We start from the raw sequence: 20,313 nt of genomic DNA on the forward strand, positions 1-20,313 counted from the left end.
GCCCCAGCACAGACCCCAGGGGCACTCCGCTTGATACCGGCTGCCAACTAGACATCATGCCGTTGATCACTACCCGCTGAGCCTGATGATCTAGCCAGCTTTCTATCCACCTTATAGTCCATTCATCCAATCCATACTTTAACTTGCTGGCAAGAATAATGTGGGAGACCCTATCAAAAGCTTTGCTAAAGTCAAGATATATCACGTCCACTGCTCTCCCCGTGTCCACAGAGCCAACTATCTCATCATAGAAGGCAATTAAGTTGGTCAGGCATGACTTGCCCTTGGTGAATCCATGTTGACTGTTTCTGATCACTTTCCTCTCCTCCAAGTGCTTCAGAATGGAGCAGGTCCTCAAGGATCCGTGATTTTTTCAGGGAGTGAGGTGAGGCTGACTGGTCTGTAGTTCCCCGGATTCTCCTTCTTCCCTTTTTTAAAGATGGGCACTATATCTGACTTTTTCCAATCATTCAGGACCTCTCGCAATTGTCATGAGTTTTCAAAGATAATGGTCAATGGCTCTGCAATCACATCAGCCAACTTCCTCAGCATCCTCGGTTGCATTGCATCTGGCCCCATGGACTTGTGCATGCCCAGCTTTTCTAAATAGTCCTTAACCCATTCTTTCACCACTGAGGGCTTCTCACCTCCTCCCCAGACTGTGCTGCCCAGTACAGCAGTCTGGGAGTTGACCTTGTTTGTGAAGTCTGAGGCAAAAAAAAGCATTGAGTACTTCAGCTTTTTCCATATCATCTGTCACTAGGTTGCCTCCCCCATTCAGCAAGGGTCCCACACTTTCTCTGACCTTCTTGTTGCTAACATACCTGCAGAAACCCTTCTTGTTACCCTTCACATCCCTTGCTAGCTGGAACTCCAGTTGTGCTTTGGCCTTCCTGATTATACCCCTGCATGCTTGAGCAATATTTTTATACTCCTCCCTAGTGATCTATCCAAGTTTCCACTTCTTGTAAGCTTTCTTTTTGTGTTTAAGCTCTCCGAAGATTTCTCTGCTAAGCCAACCTGGTTGCTTGCCATATTTGCTATTCTTTCTGCACTTTGGGATGGTTTGTTCCTGCGCTCTCAATAAGGCTTCTTTAAAATAAACCCAGCTCTCCTGGACTCCTTTCTCCCTCATACTAGCCTCCCAGGGGATCCTGCCCATCAGTTCCTTGAGGGAGTCAAAGTCTGCTTTTCTGAAGTCCAGGGTCCGTATTCTGCTGCTCTCCTTTCTTCCTTTTGTCAGGATCCTGAACTTGACCATCTCATGGTCGCTGCTGCCCAGGTTGCCACCCACTTATACTTCCCCTACCAATTCTTTCCATTTTGTGGGCAGCAGGTCAAGAGGAGCACTTCCCCTAGTTGGTTCGTCCAGCACTTGCATCAGGAAGTTGTCCCCAACACTCTCCAAAAACGTCCCGGATTGTCTGTGCACTACTGGTATTGCTCTCCCAGCAGATGTCAGGGTGATTGAAGTCCCCCATGAGAACCAGGGCCTGTGATCTAGAAACTTCTGTTAGTTGTCCGAAGAAAGCCTCATCTACCTCATCCTCCTGGTCTGGTGGTCTATAGCAGACACCCTATATCATTCTTGTTGCTCTCGCCTCTAAACTTAACCCAAAGACTCTCAACAGACTTTTCTCCAGTTTCATACTGGAGCTCTGAGCAATCCTACTGCTCTCTTACATACAGTTCAACTCCTTCAGCTTTTCTCCCCTGTCTGTCCTTCCTGAACAGTTTATACCCATCCATGGCGGTGCTCCAGTCATGTAAGTTACCCCACCACATCTGTTATTCCAATCACATCATAGTTCCTTGACTGTGCCAGATCTTCCAATTCTTCCTGCTTGTTTCCCAGGCTTCTTGCATTCGTGTACAGGCACTGGAGATAACTAGCCAATTTCCCTATTTTCTCAGTATGAATCAGGAGGCCTCCCCTGTTTCACCCTCCTCCTTATGTTTCCTTCCGGTATCCCACTTCCCCACTTACCTCTGGGCTTAGGTCACCATCTCACGGCAAACCTAGTTTAAAGCCCTCCTCACTAGGTTAGCAAGCTTGCCTGCGAAGATGCTTTTCCCTCTCTTTGTTAAGTGGATTCCATCTCTTTCTAGCAATCCTTCTTCCTGGAACAACGTCCCATGGTCAAAGAATCCAAAGCCCTCTCTGACACCACCTGTGTAACCATGCATTTACCTCCACAATTCAATGTTCCCTACCTGGGCCTTTTCCTTAACAGAGGATGGATGAGAACATGACTTGCACCTCAAACTCCTTTATCCTTCTTCCCAGAGCCACGTAGTCTGCAGTGACCCGCTCAAGGTCATTCTTGGCAGTATCATTGGTGCCCACATGGAGAAGTAGGAAGAGGTAGCAGTCCAAGGACTTGATCAGTCTCGGCAGACACTCGGTCACATCCTGAATTCTAGCTCCAGGCAAGCAGCACACTTCTCGAGTTTCCCCATCTGGACAGCAGATGGCGACTCCGTCCCCCTTAGGAGGGAGTCCCCGACCACCACCAGCCATCTCCTCATCTTGGGAGTAGTGATCGTGGAACCCCCATCCCTAGGACAGTGCATCCCATACCTTCCAGTCAATGGGGTCTCCTTCTGATCCCTTCCCTCAGATGACTCTTCCAAACCATTCTCCGCTGTAGTACCTGTGCAGAGAGCCTGAAAACGGTTTCTTACCTCTATCTGCGTCAGGGGTACATGGGTTCTCTTCTCTTCTTCTTCTTCTAGAGGTCACGTGCTGCCAATTTTCTTCCCCATTCTGCATTGCCCTCTCTGATTCTTCAGCAACTTTGTCTGCAGTACCAAACACTGACTTCAGAGAAAATGAAGATTTTCTGGATAGATGCAACATAGGGTTGGTACCAGGGTCTCTAGTCCTTTAATCTTCTCTTCCAATATGAAGACCAGCGTGCACTTCGTACAGACGAAGTCACTTCTGTCTTCTGGGAGAAAGACAAACATGGCACATCCTGTGCAGGTCACAGCAGCTGATCGGTCACTATCCATATTGTCTTCCTTCTAAGAGCCTCCTCGGATGTTGTATTTACGGCTCGCAGAAGCCAAAAAAAACAAAAAACCACACCACTCTGTGGGAACTCCCCCCGAAAGCGAACTCACAGGCAAACTCCTTCTGTTTGCCTGTCCTCTGTTTGCTGCTCACTGAGTTCGCAACTGGCTGCTTTTTTATAAGGCTGCTGGCTTGAAGCAGTTGTCCCGGTTCAAAGCCTTCCCTCCAATCAAGCACTCAGGGCCGACCTGGAACATGGCAGGTGATATCCTGACTCCAAGTTTTTCTCAAGTATTGAGTCAGAGACAGTTTGGCCTGCTTTATTTTATTTGACAAAAGTAGTGTGTATTGGATTCGTTTTTGGCTGATTGTCATTCTAGGATTATGAGACACTTCACCTAGCGCTAACAGCAACATTGGATATGAAGAGTATCTGCTCGGAATACATCCTACTTTTCATAAAACGTTCTAGTTTGACTATATGTTAAAAAGCCTGCTTAAACTGTATGTAAAACAAAAACATTTCGTATGAGTAAATTCAGAGAGCTTCCTTTTCCATCTTTTTGTTTTGGTTTTCTCTGTGTGCATTTTGGGAGAGTGAATATATGGGTATGCAGTCTCTCACTCCAGGACGGATGGTTTTACTGAGATTTGCTGTGTATTTGTGTGTCGGTGTAGACGCAGCTAGACCTCTAGTCCATTCTGAGCATTCTGAGAAGACCAGGTCAAGAAGTACATGCATCTAATACTTTCTTCATTCTTACAGTAGCTTTCTGTAAAAGTTCCTGGTTTTAAATGATTTTAATGTTACCTATTTTCATTTCCTTTTATTTCTCTGAAATGCTAGAAATTGTTAAATGCTAAAATCTGTAGCAATAAGAAAAAAATCTGTAGATTGAACTTTCACAGCTCTTATTTGATCCAAGTTGTGCTTATTCTTAAATAAATGACTCATCGGCTTTCTGAATTGTAAGTACTTTTTGTTCTTTAAAGTGACATGAGAGAAAATGCATAGTTTACAAATTATACACTTATCTGTTAAGTTAAATGTACCCATAAGGACTTGATATCTATGCCACTGGTTGTGAAATTCTTGAATTTATCAAATGTGAAACAACCAGTGGATACATTTGGTAAATTCTCAAGAAGCCAACTGACTCCCAACAAGTGAATTATATGTATTTTCTGTTTCCAGTCCTTTCTTGTCCTTGGATTTCCTGCACAGAGCCCTAGAATAAATTATCTAGATCTGGGGACTCTCAGACTTTTTTCATAATGTGGACCACATATTGATAGAGTATCTCATGGACATCAGCCCTCCTATTCACAGTGGCTCAACTTCTTAATGGTAACTGCAGCAATTGTTTACATGAGAAACAATTCCACTGGTAGCTCTACTCCCTGAGAACAAATCTTATTATCCCTGCTCCTCTTAATTAGGTACCCTTAGGGACAGCTATGCTGGTTCTCCCTCCTTTTTTCTAGGTGCTTTTTACAGGCATTCAGGTTCATCTATAGAACAAAGATTGACACTTAAAATTTCAGTGATGAATGCAATAGAATTGTAGTTTTCAATCTTTTTTTTTCATTTGTGGACCCTAAAAAATTTGAAATGGAGGTGTGGACCCCTTTGGAAAACTTAGACATAGTCTGCGGATCTCCAGCGGTCTGCAGACCACAGGTTGAAAACCACTGTTCTATGTTAATAGCAACCTTTCGCGGACCCCTTAGACACAGCCCAAGGACCCCAGGTTGAAAACCACTGCTATAGAAGAAACTAAAATAGATAAATAGAGACTCTGTAGAAGCAGCTGAAAGTAAAAAGATAGGGCAAGTGACGTGCCCACCCAGCTCTGCACAGACCACCAGCAAATGCTGCATGTCCTACCAACGGTTCACAGCCTGCTACTTGTGCCGCTTCAGCGTTTTGAGTGTAGACATGCCCTGACTGTGGTGTGCTCAGGTACTACAGACATAAGGGCCGGTACCTAGAGAAAGAGAGTAGCTTTGGGATGTTTGTATTGAGTTGTAAATAAGGAGACAGGGTTTAGATACTGCCCTTCATTGATGGTTTTTTCAGTGTCAGATGAGAAATTCCAAAAATCTTGGAGCGTGTGTAAAAAATTTTCACACACGCATCCCTCAGATATGCTAGCATGAAATATAACTCTTGTGGTGGGACCAGTATGAACCATGGGTAAGCGCTTGATATTAGTGTGTCCTACTTTTTGTGCATTGTTGGACCGAGAGAGAGAGACCTCATGGTCCTCCTGAGAGTGTGTGTATTGATAGCAATTGTACTAGCTATGGTACTGGCTCACTGCAGCACTCTCTCTCTCTCTGTCCCAGTGGAAAAAGTTATCTGTTTGGTATAAGTGTTTTTAAAAGTCTCTGATTTAGGGAGCAAAGACAATAAGCTCAACATACAGTTTTTGTTACGCTTGTGTTGCTCTGTCTACTTAGAGGACTTGATGCAACTGAGTGAAGCCATTAAATACAAATGCCCAGCACTCATGAGCATTTCAACACCTCCTTATTCTGAGGAACAAGTATTCAAACTTGGCTTCTCTAACTACAGCTGTACTTTTTTTTTTTTTTTTAAAGTCAGCTAAAAGGTGGATTTTACACAGAAAATTGTTCACGCACAAGTCCTGGAAAAAATCGTAAAGGCTGGGTTGCAGCCACTTGAAAAATTTGGCTCTAGATGTCTTTACTTTGCGAATTCTTGTCTGCTTTGTCAACCCTACCTCATAAGCTGAGAGAAGGAAGTTTGAGTTTAGTTTAAGATTGATACCAGAGTCCCCTCATGAAAATTCTAATTTAACCTCCAGAACAATGTATGTTTACTCTACACCCAAGACCAAGTGGGATCTGAGCACTTCTTCAATCAGACCTTGTGTTATTTTTATCTCTTGGATTTCTCTTTGCTCTATACTGTGGGATTACAACTGTATAGGGGCTACATTGGTTATCATTAAACCGTCAGCATTTACCAACAAATATTGCATTGTGGTATTTGAGATTCCACAGTAATATCTTCTTCTGAGTATATGAAATCATTGCAGTATCTGATATTGCAGTGTGGCAACACTTGGTAAATATTTACAGTTTAATGGTAACTGCTGTATTCACTATTAAAAGGCAAGATCAACTTCATAATTGCAACTGAGTTTCATGAACCATTAACCTGTTCTTCTAGGAGGATCTACCAAGATCCTCTAAGTATTTGCTATAGAAGATTTTGATGCCATTGTGATGCTCTCTCAGAGCATTCAAGACTATGACTCACGTTGTTACCTGCTGCCTCAGCCCGAGAAGAGAGCCTGAGAGTTAGAGCTAAACTATGCATCAACTCCCTGACACTCCAGTCTGATAGCCCTCCAGACAATCTCTTCAGAAGCTCTGCCATCCTTTTACTTTGTCTTGCAGATTAATCTCAGGTGCACTCCAATACCTAAACCTCCTTGAAGAGCGTTCCCCTGCAGTACCCAGCCCCTGTCACTGGACACTCACAGAAATTACCAAGTTTGCTGTCTCCAAAGAGACAGTATACACATCAGCCGGTTAGATCAGGGGTGGCCAGCCTGAGCCTGAGCCTGAATTTACCAATGTACATTGCCAAAGAGCCACAGTAATACATTAGCAGCCCTCAGCAGCCCCACCACCCCCAGCACCTCCTGCCCGCCGGCAACCCTGCCGATCAGCACCTCCTCTTCCCTCCTAATGCCTCCTGCCCGCTGTGATCAGCTGTTTCGCAGTGTACAGGAGGCTCTGGAATGGAGTGGGGAGGAACAAGGATGCAGCAGGCTCAGGGGAGGGGGCAAGAAGGGGCGGGGGCCTTGGGGTAAGGGGTGGAGTGGCGGCAGGGCCTGGGGTTGAGCAGTGGAAAGTTGGCACCTGTAGCTCCAGCCCCAGAGTCAGCACCTATGCAAGGAGCCGCATATTAACTTCTGAAGAGCCGCACGTGGCTCCAGAGCCACAGGTTAGCCACCCCGGGTTAGATCATCTGAGGATTCACACTGTAATATATTGCACTGAGATTTATTTATAGTAAAACCAAGAGTAAGTTTATTGTTAAAAAAGAACAGAGATTTAAGTGATACTAAGCAAAGATAATAGAAACCAAAAATGGTTACAAATAAAACGGATATAACACGCTTTCTAGTGACTAAATCTTAACAGGCTGCAATCCTTGTATAAGGCAGTTTCTCACCTAAAGCTACCTCTCAGCATTACCAGCCCACAAGGCTGGGAATCCACTATTCATGGATATAAAAAGCACTGTCCTCTCTGTTCCCACAGTGGTGGTGTATGTGTTTGTTTTTTATTTCCTCTTCTTCTTACGTCCAATAAACCTTTGAAAAGTATTCTGGGGAACAAACAGCAAGAGTGCTGGCACCATGTCCTTTTTCTTATCTTCTTGTTAACTTGCTTTTCCTGCTGACTTCAGTCGCAAATGTAATTCTTCTTGGCTTTGACTTTCCCTGCTCCGTTTACATTCAGGACCTAAGCAGATCATATTCCTTTGCCTGGGACAAACATGCTTACCAACCCTGCCTGGTTACATGGTGTGGGCATATTCTTAGTATGTACCTACGAGTTTTTAATTGTTACCCTTACATATATCACACAGTAACTCTGATGACCAACTTATGATACAAGTTTTCATGTGATGCCTTGCATGGCATTCTTTATACATAAATACCATGACAGCAATGTGTTAGGTCTAGTGAATTTGTCAGGCTTGATAGTTACTGTTACATGATGGTGGACCCTTTGCCAGTAGGCTTTGAGGGGCTCTTCAGGTCACAAACATCCTGGGAATTGAACTCAGTTTATTTTATAGACTCGCTGTTAGAGCGTGAAGTACTGTTTCTGCATTGCTTGTTTTGCTTTCTTTTCATTTTGATAACTCCAAGGCCTTTCAGGCATGTAAGGAGAGAGATTCCTATAATCTTGTTTCCAGAAACGCTCCATACTATTATGTTTTGAGGGAGAACATTTTGCCTGTCTATCCACAAAGGCTTACTAGAGCTCGCCAAAGATAAATGGGCTTGCCCCTCCCTGTTTCAGCCTTTGAAAAGTGGTGCCCAGCAACAGAAAAGGCAAGTTGCCTCAGAGTAAGAAAATAGGCAGTGTGTGTGAGGATGATGGAAAAGAAGTGTCATGATGTGAACGTCCAGAAAAGGGATGTAAGCATTGACAAAAAGTTAATTTTTAAACAAGAGAAGCCTGTGATCTACTGTCGACACCAGCTGACTTTTCTCCAAGCACTAACTTTGTAAATGATGACAGCTGCTTCTATATTGCATAGAACAACCATTCAGCATATTTTTGCTCGTGTGCAATAGTGCACTGGGCCAGGCCAAACGCTGTAAGTGGAATAACTGCATACCTTCTGGAAAACAGTTTAAATCGGAAAAGATTTGGCAGTCAAAGGACTTCAAGCAAAGAGAACCGATGTACTTTCAAATTTGTATCTAACATGGAGGAAGAGAAGGAAGTGAGAGGATCCTGACCAGCAGAATTCTCAGATCAAGAGGGATGAAATACGTCATGTAAATGCCTTATCTTCAGCTAATATCAATAATACTGTTACCATGTTGCATGAAGCAGGGACAGAAAAGTTCGAGAATAGAATTGGTGGGAATGGGCAGAGCTAAGTTGGCATACCAAGGGGGGAGTGCAGTGACCCTCTCTTAATATGTAGGAATTGGAGAATGCACTGGGTATGCAAACCACTTCATCCTTTTTGTACTCCATAATTCTCTAATAGAAATGAGGCTTTTGAAAATATTGTTTCTTGTGAAACTGGTTTCCCTTCCATTCCCCCTTTCTGGTGGTGTTCCTGTTCTACAGTAATAGGATGTTAAAACCAGGCTAGTGCTACCAAAAATCATTATAGCCTATTAAGCTCTACAGATAGTTGGGGTAGAGAGCACCCATGTGAAACTATTACATGGGCAGATTGCAAATTTCTGAGAAGTACTGTGAGCAGCAGTGTCAGGAAATTGCATAGCAAGATCAGGATTGGTAGGGGTTGACTGGGGAGGGAATAAGAGAAAAGACTTAGAAGAAGGGAAGAAGGACCTTTCCACTCTAGGTTTTTCCATTCTGTGCTGGGAGCAGCACTTGGTCCTCTAAGCACCCAAGATTATTTAGAGCTGACCTAGTATATGTCTATACAGCAACGAGACACCCACGACTGGCCTGTACCAGCCGGCTCAGGCTGTGAAGCTGTTTCATTGCTGTGTTAGACTTCCATGCTCAGGCTGGACTCTGTGTGGTGGGCGGGTCCCAAAGCTCAGGCTCCAGCCTGAGCCCAGAAGTCTACACAGCAATGAAACAGCCCCACGAGCCTCAGTTGGCTGGAACAGGCCAGCTGCAGGTTTTTTTTTTTTTGCTGTGTAAACATATCCCTAGTTACATGCTGCTAGTTAAACTTGTCTGCTGTGTGTTTTGTGTGAAGTTAGAGACCTATGAATGTTACTTCTCGGAGCAGGAGAAAGAGATCTGGATGTCTGTTAGTCTAGGTTACAACATGTACCCTCTGTATCTTATTCCAGCATGCTTTGTGAAAAAAAGTTTAAAATGTCTGTCGTTAGAGACTGCCAGTTAATATTGTCAAGGCTTAAAATGCCTATTGGTTGAGTGCTCTTTCAGCAAAGTAATTCTGAAATCATGTAATTGGGCCATACTGACAGGAAGGAGGTGGCGGGGGGGAGGAAGGAGAGACTATAAAAGGAAAGGAAAAATCCAGGAGTGTGACTTCCCTTCCTTTCCTAGAAAAATCAAGGAAAAAATGAACTGAGCTAGCAGTGAGTGTAAGGTAAAAGAGAAGGAGCAGGGAAAGACAACACAGACAAGATGAAAGAAGAAGAGAGCATAAAACCGAAGGGAAATGCTTCTCTATCTTATCTTTAAAAGAAAGTTAATTTATTAAATACAAAAGGAGAGAGACAGGGAGACAACAGAAAAGGTGTGAAAAAAAGTTGGAAATAAAAGGATGAAATATGGACGACAAAAAAGACTGTCAATAAATGCTGTATTTCTACAGTACACATTCTTGTATTCTCTTGTTTCTCTGGAAAGCATCCCATTGCTCTGGGCTCTGGGATTGAAGAGAGGTGATATCAAGAAAAGTGTTCAGCCAAGACTTGAATCAGATTTATTCAGATTGCTGGGCATATAACCACAATGACAATTACTTTTCCAAATTTTAAACCATGTAGTTGTCATTGTATTCAGGGGTTGCATATATGAGGATATAAGAACACAGTATTTGCTATACCTGGTCAGATTACTGGTCTGCTGAGTTCACTATCATGATGCTGGAAGAGGAAGCTGAAAAACCTAAAAAGCTCAGCTCCAGAATTGACAGTAGGACTGAGAGAGAGATCTATTTGTGGGGGGGACCCATCAGTAGATCAAGTCAGATTTGTATGCTTTCCACTTTTTATGAGCTAGAACATCCTAAGAAAATTGCATGAGTTACCTTTTCAATCCAGACCGAATATGAATCTCTTAGTTATTTGTTTTTATAAATTAATTTTTCTTAAACCCTAGTAGCTATAAGATCCCTGGAGGTCAAAACTGTCAAGACCTATTGTCATGATGCCTAATTAATACAATAGGTAGTTGACATTTTTTTACTCTGTAATCCAACTTCACACCCACTCATATACCCCAGTTTTCCTATATTCCTATGTGTCCATAAATTGTTCTGTTCTAAATTTGAAGTTTGTTATTTCATCCTGTGCATTTAGGGTAGTATAAACTTGGGACCAAAGCTTTGATCTCACTGAATTTATTGGTAAAACTCCCAGTGAATTTACAGATACCTGGAGTTGGCCCTTAAAATGTATTTTAATATCCATTATCCTCCAGCATGGCCCCTGTTCTTTTCTCCTCTTCTTTCTTGCCACTTCCCTGTTCAGGGTCATTGACTTTTGTAGCCTTTTTCCAAAACTCATGATCATACACCAGGCTGTCATGCAGATTGATCTCTAAGGAATGCTGATATTTAGTCAATGTACTGAGGCTAGTCTCCCCCTTAATCATCTTCCATCCACAATCATTGCAAGAATCATCCTACCAGTATAACTCTCTGGTCTTCCCTGAATATGCCCATACCAATGTAGCCGAGCCTCCCTCAACTTGTCTTCAGTTGGAGCAATCCATACTAGTCCTCTTCCAATCTGATTTCATTTCCTATCATGGAATGTGCAATGATTTGGCCATCTCAATATCTTCATTTCCGTGATGGAGAGCACCCTGATTTCCTTTCTTGTGGCTGGCAAAGTCTCTGTTCCATACGTTAGATAGGGTCAAATTACAGTTTTATGCACTCTACATTTTAATTTTATTGGCATTTTTTGTCACTGAGAACTGGGGTCCCACCATTTGCACCAAACAGCGTTAGTATGATGCTGGGCATCACTCAAGATGGCGCCACTGTCAGCAACCATTGAACCTAGGTATTTTAATTCTTGCACTCTTCTAAGCTCTTTGCCTGTGATAGCCTTTATGGTGAAACCCCCTCCCTCACTAATCATGACTTCTGTCTTACCAACATTCACTCTTAATGCAGCACACTCAAAACCAGGTTGCCACTGCTCATAGTTGGCTTAGTTCATAGGGTGTCTCAGTCTTCCACACATCACTAAGTCATCAGCAAACAGCATGTTTCAAAGCAGCTCTCATTCTGTACTCTCACTTATATCCTTAACAGCAAACAAAAAGGGGCTCAATGTTGATTCCTGATGCAGGCCAACGTTCACTGGACATTTTGGCACACTTATCTGTCTAAAGCTCCACCAAACTAGTTCTCAGGGTACACTATTGTACACCTTCAGGTCCACAAAGACTGTACCCAGTTGCTGTCCATGTTCTCTGAACTTCTCCATGAGAATTTGTAGAGCAAATCTGACATCAATTATACTCCTTCCTGGCATGAAGCTGTAGTAACCCTTCCAAGTTTCAACCATGCTATGCAGACACTTTTCAGTAATCTTTTTCTGTACTTTCATAGCATGTGATGTCTGCTTAATTGGACAATAATTAGCACACAGTGTAGTATCTCCTTTGTGTTTAAAAATAGGCTCCACAAGACTGGCATTTTTTCCTTTCTTGAGAATACCATTGTACAGATTTGTAAGATACTTGATGCCTTTCCTTCCCAATTACTTCACCATAACCACTGGTACTTCATCTGGCCCAGGTACTTTCTCCATTTTTATTTTTCCTAAGTGCCTTCTTCCTGTATGCAATATATCATGCCCTGGTTCAGCTTACATTTTTAATTCCTCCCTTGGATTCTCCTCATTCATCGCTCTTCTAAATAGTCACTCCAAACTGTGTTGATTGATTGCACCATGTTCATTTCTAATGTTAGCAAACTCATTCACATCCCTCATCATTTTCTCTCTTACCTTGATGAGTCTATAGATGGTCTTCTCTCCCTTATGTTCTCCTAGTCATTTATATAACTTGGTAACTGAAACTTCTTCCAGTCAGCATTCCTACATTCCAACTTGCACATCTCAGCTTACTTACTCACTTCCTTAACTTTAGTGGCCCTTGCCCGGTTACAACAATATACATTGCTTGCGGGAAATGCCCTAGCCCTCTGGGGTACATTTGACATAGACATTGGTTCATGTAAGCATATCTATTGGACAAACTTTCCAAGTTGGCTTTCCAAGACTGACACCTTTTGGTTTGAAATCAAAGTTTTCCTTTTAAATCAAAGCTGCCCATCTGCCCCAAGGGCCTTGTTCTCTCCTCCTTTATTAGATAAGTGTCCATTATCACTTAGGCACCATCTCCTATCTTCTTGCCGTCCATCTCAATAGCTCATGGATGCTCATTACTTCCAGTCATGGGAGAAAATGGATCTCTTCCTCCGAATTAAGTTCTACATTATTTCATGGACTGGCCAGCAGGAGCCACCCTAGTGTAACTTTCTTTCCTTCCCTCTACTACTAACTGAAATGAAGTGTCGTGAATACTTTCAGAGTTTCCAGAATATCAAGAAAAAACATCAAAGACCACTTTTCTACATCAGTCTTCCTTGTTACAATACAATGCATGGGTGTCACCTCACTAGCTATTCAACATACCATTTGCTTTTCAAAACAGCAATATTTTGATCAAGTAAAAATTTAGTAGAAACAACATGAAGTAGTTGAGGATTACTGTACATAAATGCTACTGTCATTTCAACCAACAATTTCAGTTAATTATGCCATAAACAAAGGTTTAGCTGAAGGGCTATTTGACACTGTGCTTGTATTGTTACAGAAACAATAATCCAGGAATCTAGCAAAATTCAGATAATGCCAGATGTCAAAGACTAAGAAACAGCACAGCTAAGATGGTGTTTGTAGAGGGCTGTGTATATTAAAAGGATGGAAGTTTATTCCCAGTCTTAAGAATACTTTTGGAAGAGAATATTCTGTTTTTTTTCAAATATTTATTTATTTATTTATTTTAGATTTGTTTCATTTAAAAAAATAGACTGATGCTATTTTCACACGCAACCCAAAGGAGTCTCAATTTCTAAAAGGGTTGGTTTTGAGTAATTCGTTACAAAAGTCTGATAATGGAATCCTATTGACCTGATAGCTAACCTAATAGCATCTGCCAAATCTGTCTGAAACACTTCAAGACCACCTTGTCTTCCTTGTACTGCATACACGGATATCGGGGGGGTTTCAAATTGCTAACCTCTAAGGTTCCATTCTGTATAGTGATGCCTGTTGCCAAACTTTGTAATACACTTCAGAGGTTTCTTTTTTTCATACCAGAGTTTTCAAAGCTGCAGTAAACTTCACAGCATAACAGTGCTACGTTATCCAAAAGTCCCTGGGAGATTTGTCTTTGAAGAGATGTTTGTATCCTCATTACAGATGTAGTGTTTTTATTTGGATTTTAACTGCATACTGAATAACATACACTTCTGTCATCTAGATAATAAGTTTGTGATAAAATTAAGCAGAGGAACGAAGGGAGAAGTATTTTCTCCACGTTAAATTTTTAATCCTAAAACTTCCATGTCATGTGACCATGACTCGGTTTACATGCAAAACCATCTCTTCAGGCTGTGACTGGATATTTGGGTCCTACAAGATTCTCAGGAAGTTTGTATGGGGTTTCCCAGATAAAGACCACTCCCAAAGCCTTGTTTTCCCTGCTTGAATATAGAATTAGATTAGTAAAAGCTTACATGACAAGGAGGGTGGGTGCAGATAGGACTTAACCACCATCTTGGCCCTGCATGTGGAATATCAAGAGGAAGAAAGGACTGGAGCAGGGAAGGGAGACTGGGCTCTCATGATAGGAGCAGGCTTTGGTACACTGTTTATACCCCAGAAAGAGAAGGAAAACTTTGTGTTTTAGCTACTCTCTTTGATGGTGAGGAAAATCCACGCTGTGATAAGGTGAACGTTTTACTTTCATAAAACTAATAAGTCAATCATTTCCTTCTGTGTATTTTTCACAGGGATTGGATACAGGTTACTTCCATGTGAAGAAGAAAATGTTTTCAGGAAGTAATGAGCCAGTGACCTCTTTTCCTGTGCCTTATGATCTGCCCCCAGAGCAATATGGAAGCAAAGGTAAGACGTACCTCTTGAAGAAAGAAAGGGAAAAAAAAAATGTGACTGCTACACTGAGGCCAGATTGTTTTGTCCAATTTCAAACCTGCTCACGTGCTCTGCATTCCAAAGCTTGACTCTAACATTACTGTGTTGGCATTTCATTTAGGACAGCCCTCCAACAGGTTGCTTTGTGGCTTGAAAGCAAGGGATTAGGAATTTTTTGTGGTGTTACTTGTGAGAAGATAGAGCATGAGGGGGAATACAGCAGGGAGGTATAAGCCTGTGGGAGCAGGATATAAAGTCAGTCTTGTATTCACTTCTAGCATGTTGTTCAGTGTCTCTGTAAACTTCACAGGAGTTTCTGTTTTGTCTTGGCAGATTTGGTGTTTTTTTTGTTTGTTTGGACAGGTGAGTTAAATAGTCTTGTGATTCCCTTTCCCATAGTAAGGATTGGGCAAGTAGACTTTGTTCCCAGGCAGATACTCTGTTATGATGATTTCCCAAAGCTTCCTTAAGAGAGTCTAGGGGTTATGGGAAATCAAAGACTTTGGAAGAAGGAAAGCAGAGATATGGAGGAGGGGAACAATTACATGGTGACTGTGAAAAATGACGCACAAAAAAAGTTCAGAGAGAATGTGAAATAAGGAAAAAAGGGTGAGAACTAAAATTCAAAAGAAAAAATAAATCCATAAGTAGGGCTACATGTCTGTCATGGAGGTCACGAAGTCACTGATTCTGTGACTTTCCATGACCTCTGTGACTTCTGCAGCAGCCAGTGTGGCTCAACCCAGGGCCACCCAAGTAGCAGGCCCCAGGGACAGCTATTCAGGCAGCCCCAGGGACAGCCACACCTGCCGCTGCTGGAGCAGCTCTGAAGCCAGCTGCTCGGGCAGCCCCGAGGTCAGCCACACTGGCCACTGTTCGGGCGGCCCTGAGCAGCTGGCCCCAGGGACCGCCTGAGCAGCAGTCCTCAAGACGGGAGCAGCCGCAGCTTGGCGGCAATGGTCCCAGGGGCAACCGGAGCAGCAGCAGGGGGATGGCCCCAGGGGTAGCCAGAGTAGCCGCTGCTCAGCGGCCCCTGGAAGCTGTTGCCTCTGGCCCTGAGCCCACTGGACCCCCCTGAGCAGTGCCTCCCCTGCAGAGTAGCAGCCCCCCAGGTAAGTTTTAGTCAGGGGTATTTATAGTACAGTCATAGACAGGTCAGGGGTTGTGAACTTTTGTTTATTGCCCCTGACCTGTCCATGACTTTTTTACTAAAATACTCATGACTAAATCATAGCCTTATCCATAAGATATATGCTTGTATCAGCCTCTTTTCAATGTTTTCTTCAGTCTTTCATGTATAGCTCAAGATTTAATTTAGTCAGGAGTAAATCTGTAAAAAATTGAATGTCCCTTTGAAAAAGGGATATAAATTGCAGGGAAGAGAGGGTTATGAACCCCATAATAGTATGAAACACTTTCAAAATCTCAAACTCCACGAGGCTGTGACTCTACCCATAGAACAGATAAAGCAGTAAACTGAGATATGCATGATGCTGCAGGGCAGGGATAGTTTGAAAGTTTAGAATACACTGAGAATTATGGCAGGTTTCAGAGTAGCAGCCATGTTAGTCTGTATCCGCAAAAAGAAAAGGAGTACTTGTGGCACCTTAGAGACTAACAAATTTATTAGAGCATAAGCTTTCTTGAGCTACAGCTCACTTCAATGGATGCATGCAGTGGAAAATACAGTGGGCAGATTATATATATACAGAGAACATGAAACAATGGGTGTTACCATACACACTGTAACGAGAGTGATCAGGTAAGGTGAGCTATTACCAGCAGGAGATGGGGCGGGGGGGTAGTAAAAACTTTTTGTAGTGATAATCAAGGTGGGCCATTTCCAGCAGTTGACAAGAACATGTGAGGAACAGTGAGGGGGGAGGGGGGAATAAACATGGGGAAATAGTTTTACTTTGTGTAATGACACATCCACTCCCAGTCTTTATTCAAACCTAAATTAATGGTGTCCAGTTTGCAAATTAATTCCAATTCAGCAGTCTCTCGTTGGAGTTTGTTTCTGAAGTTTTTTTGCTGAAGAATTGCGACTTTTAGGTCTGTAATTGAGTGACCAGAGAGATTGAAATGTTCTTCGACTGGTTTTTGAATGTTATAATTCTTGACGTCTGATTTGCGTCCATTTATTCTTTTACATAGAGTCTGTCCAGTTTGGCCAATGTACATGGCAGAGGGGCATTGCTGGCACATGATGTAAGGTATACAAATGTGAAATAGTTATGGGTGAGGACAAAGTCACAATTTCACATTTGGGGACAATGTATACCTTCAAGTCAGTGGCACTGCTATGGGTACTTGCATGGTCCCACAGATTCTCAGCCATAATCTCTGAAAGGCACCTCACTGCCTGAACATTGCTTCAGGTGGCCATTGATGCTGCTGACACTGCCTCATGCTCCATGGCTACAGCCATCTCGATGAGACATTCCTCTTGGCTGCAGGCCTCTGGCATCCTAAGAGAGGTGTATTTTTACAAAGGAAGATTTATCCTTCAATGGGTTCAAACTATTTCCCCAGAAAATGGATGATGCCATTCCCACTCTAAAAGACTCCTGTGTGACTCTTCATTCACTGGAGGTTCTCCATCCCAGTAAAAAGAGGAAACCATTTAAATCTGTTGTACTACAGAACCTCTTATCAGCAGAGCTTCCAGGACACCTTCAGTAGAAGGCCTGGACCTCCTAGATGTCACCAGACAGTATCATCCATAGCAATCCATTCTTGTCAGACTTCTTCAGCTTCCAAGCAGTCATTCTGACTATTTGATCAAGGACAGCATGCCAACCATATCTCATCTCCCTCCTTTTGGAAAGCACTATCTCTCTTTTGCAATGGTTGGAAAAAGATTACATTGAACAAATGGGTGCTCAGCACAGTAAAGGAGGGATATGTCATCCAATTTGTCTCCTTCCCCTTTGCCAACCCACCTTCCCTGTCCCTTTTCAGGGACCCATCTCACAAGACCATATTGCTTCGGAAGCATGATCTCTTTTGGAATTGGGAGTGATAGAGGAAGATTTCCTTACCAACACAGAGGGAAAGGTTTTTATTCCCAGTTTTTCCCGATTCCCAAAAAGACACATCACCTGCATCCCATTCGAGATCTAAGAAAGCTGAACCAATTCATCAAGAAAATCAAGCTCAATATGATCACCCCTGCTTCCATTATCCTTTCCCTAGAAATTGGTATGTTGTTCTTGCCTTGCAGGACATGTACTTTCATGTGGGAATACATCAGGTCATAGCAGGCAACAACCAATATCAGTCTACGGTGCTTCCCTACAGGTTATCGTCAGCTCCAAGAGTGTTCACCAAGTGCATGACAGTGGTACCAGCCCATTTGCACCTCCTATGTACTTACCTGGTGTGACAGGGTCAGGCCAGATGGCTACAGGAGAGTAATAGAAGGCAGATATATTAGCCCCAGGCTAAGTAGGTCCCTTTTCCCTGGGTAAGGTAACAGGGTTGGTTCCAGAACAATCAGGAACCTTCTGGAGACCATTAAGACAGGCTAATTAGAACACCTGCAGCCAATCAAGAAGCTGCTAGAATCAATTAAGGCAGGCTAATCAGGGCACCTGGGTTTTCAAAAGGAGCTCATTTCAGTTTGTGGTGTGCATGTGAGGAGCTGGGAGCAAGAGGCACCAGGAGCTGAGAGTGAGAACGCGGACTGTTGGAGGACTGAGGTGTACAAGCATTATCAGACACCAGGAGGAAGGTCCTATGCTGAGGATAAAGAACGTGTTGGGAGGAGGCCATGGGGAAGTAGCCCAGGGAGTTGTAGCTGTCGCACAGCTGTTCCAGGAGGCACTCTAAACAGCTGCATTCCACAGGGCCCTGGGCTGGAACCCGGAATAGAGGGCGGGCCCGGATTCCCCCCAAATCCTCCCAACTCCTGGTCAGACACAGGAGGAGTCGACCTGGACTGTGAATTCAGAAAAACGGCCAAGCCGAGGGCTGCCATGAAGCTCCAAGGCGAGCGAATCCGCCAATAAGCGCAAGACCCACCAAGATAGAGCAGGAACTTTGTCACAACTGGTGTCGGAAGTGGGATCTGGTGTCCACAGTGCGGCGGAAGAAGGAGGGTGTTTGGAAGAAGGGGGTGGGGGGAGGATCTATTTTTATTTTTTTTCACCACAACCGAGGAGGTAGTGCGGGTACTGATACAAGCCACGGCTGCCCAGCAGGAGGCTACTTGTGTCCAGTCAGCCACCCAACAGGAGGCAGTGCAGCTGCAGCAAGAGACTAATCGCCTGCTGATGGACCAGGCTGCTCGAGACCAGGCTATGTTGCAGGAACTGGTAAACCAGGTAAAGGCCCTTACAGAGCTGAACCGCGGCCATCATGGGATGCAGATCATGCGGGCCAGCAATTGGCTGCAGAAAATGACGCGGGAGAATAATGTAGAGGCATACCTCCTGGCCTTTGAGAGGACAGCCCTGCAGGAGGTTTGGCTGCTAGAACAGTGGTCTGGCATCCTCGTTCCATTCCTGTGTGGGGAGGCCCAGAAGGCCTACTATGATTTGCCTGAAGAGGCTGCAGCGAACTACCTCCAGCTGAAAGCAGAGATCCTAGCCAGATCTGGGGTAACGACCGCAGTGCAGGCCCAGCAATATCATGAGTGGAGGTACCAGGAAAACAAAACCTCGCGGTCCCAATTATATGACCTCATCCATCTCACACGAAAGTGGTTACGAACTGAGTCCCGGAGTCCGGAGGAGATACTAGAGGTTCTGGTCATCGACCGGTACATGAGAGGACTACCGCCAGCCCTTCGCACCTGGATAAGCCCAAACGAACCCTCCACCTACGACGAGGTTGTTGCGCTGGTAGAAAGGCAAAGGATGGCGAGGGAGCTGACCTGACCAGTTAAGGAAGAAGCACCCTGGGTTAAACTAGCAGAACGAAGCCCTAAAGCTCAGGTGACTGGGCCACCAGGAGAACCCAGGTGGAAAAAGAGAGGGGCTGAAGGCCCACCAGAAGCCACAAAGAGTCGGAGCACTGAGGGGGAAGAGGATCATGATGTGAGACTACCCAAACCAAGAGACCGGAGAACGCCTAGGGCTCCATACAGATGTTACGCCTGCGGGAAGTGGGGACACATAGCTGCACAGTGTCCCAATGCTGAGGAGCCTATGCAGTGTAACCTGGGGAACTAGGCAGACCCATGCTCCCTAATCCACCTTGTGGGGGTCTCACTAACCCCACATATGTACACTAGACCAGTGAAGCTAAACGAGGTAGAGACCACAGCACTGGTTGATTCGGGGAGTGCTATCACGCTTGTCTCGGAGAAGCTCGTGAAGCGTAGTCAGCTGCTGTGGGCTAAGCATACGGGGATAACATGCGTTCATGGGACAGTTGGTTATTACCCCACCATCCCAGTAAAAATCGAGATTCAGGGGAACACTATTGAGGTAGCAGCAGGTGTAATCCCTAAACTCCCATACCCAGTGCTCATAGGGAGGGACTTTCCAGGATTTGGAGACTTACTCCCGGTAGGAGAATTGGAGAAAGGGGGAAGCCCTGAAAGTAGTGCGGCATCCACAGTAGACTGTCAACCCCCAACCTTCTCTGAAATATCCTCAGATTTGTTCTCCACTCCCAGACAGCGTAGAAAGACGAAAAGGGAAA

General features: G+C 44.0%; 1 protein-coding gene across 1 annotated transcript in view; it reads left to right on the forward strand.

Moving 5' to 3' along the window:
* Positions 1–20,313, forward strand: part of TDP1 (tyrosyl-DNA phosphodiesterase 1) — a 114,356-nt gene that overhangs the window by 82,350 nt on the left and 11,693 nt on the right. The window contains exon 15 of the mRNA XM_073349395.1: positions 14,520–14,634. Within this exon, the coding sequence (XP_073205496.1) occupies positions 14,520–14,634 (115 nt within the window). The remainder of the gene's footprint in view (positions 1–14,519; positions 14,635–20,313) is intronic.

This window comes from Lepidochelys kempii, chromosome 6 (genome assembly GCF_965140285.1).
Source record: "Lepidochelys kempii isolate rLepKem1 chromosome 6, rLepKem1.hap1, whole genome shotgun sequence".
NCBI lineage: Eukaryota > Metazoa > Chordata > Testudines > Cheloniidae > Lepidochelys > Lepidochelys kempii.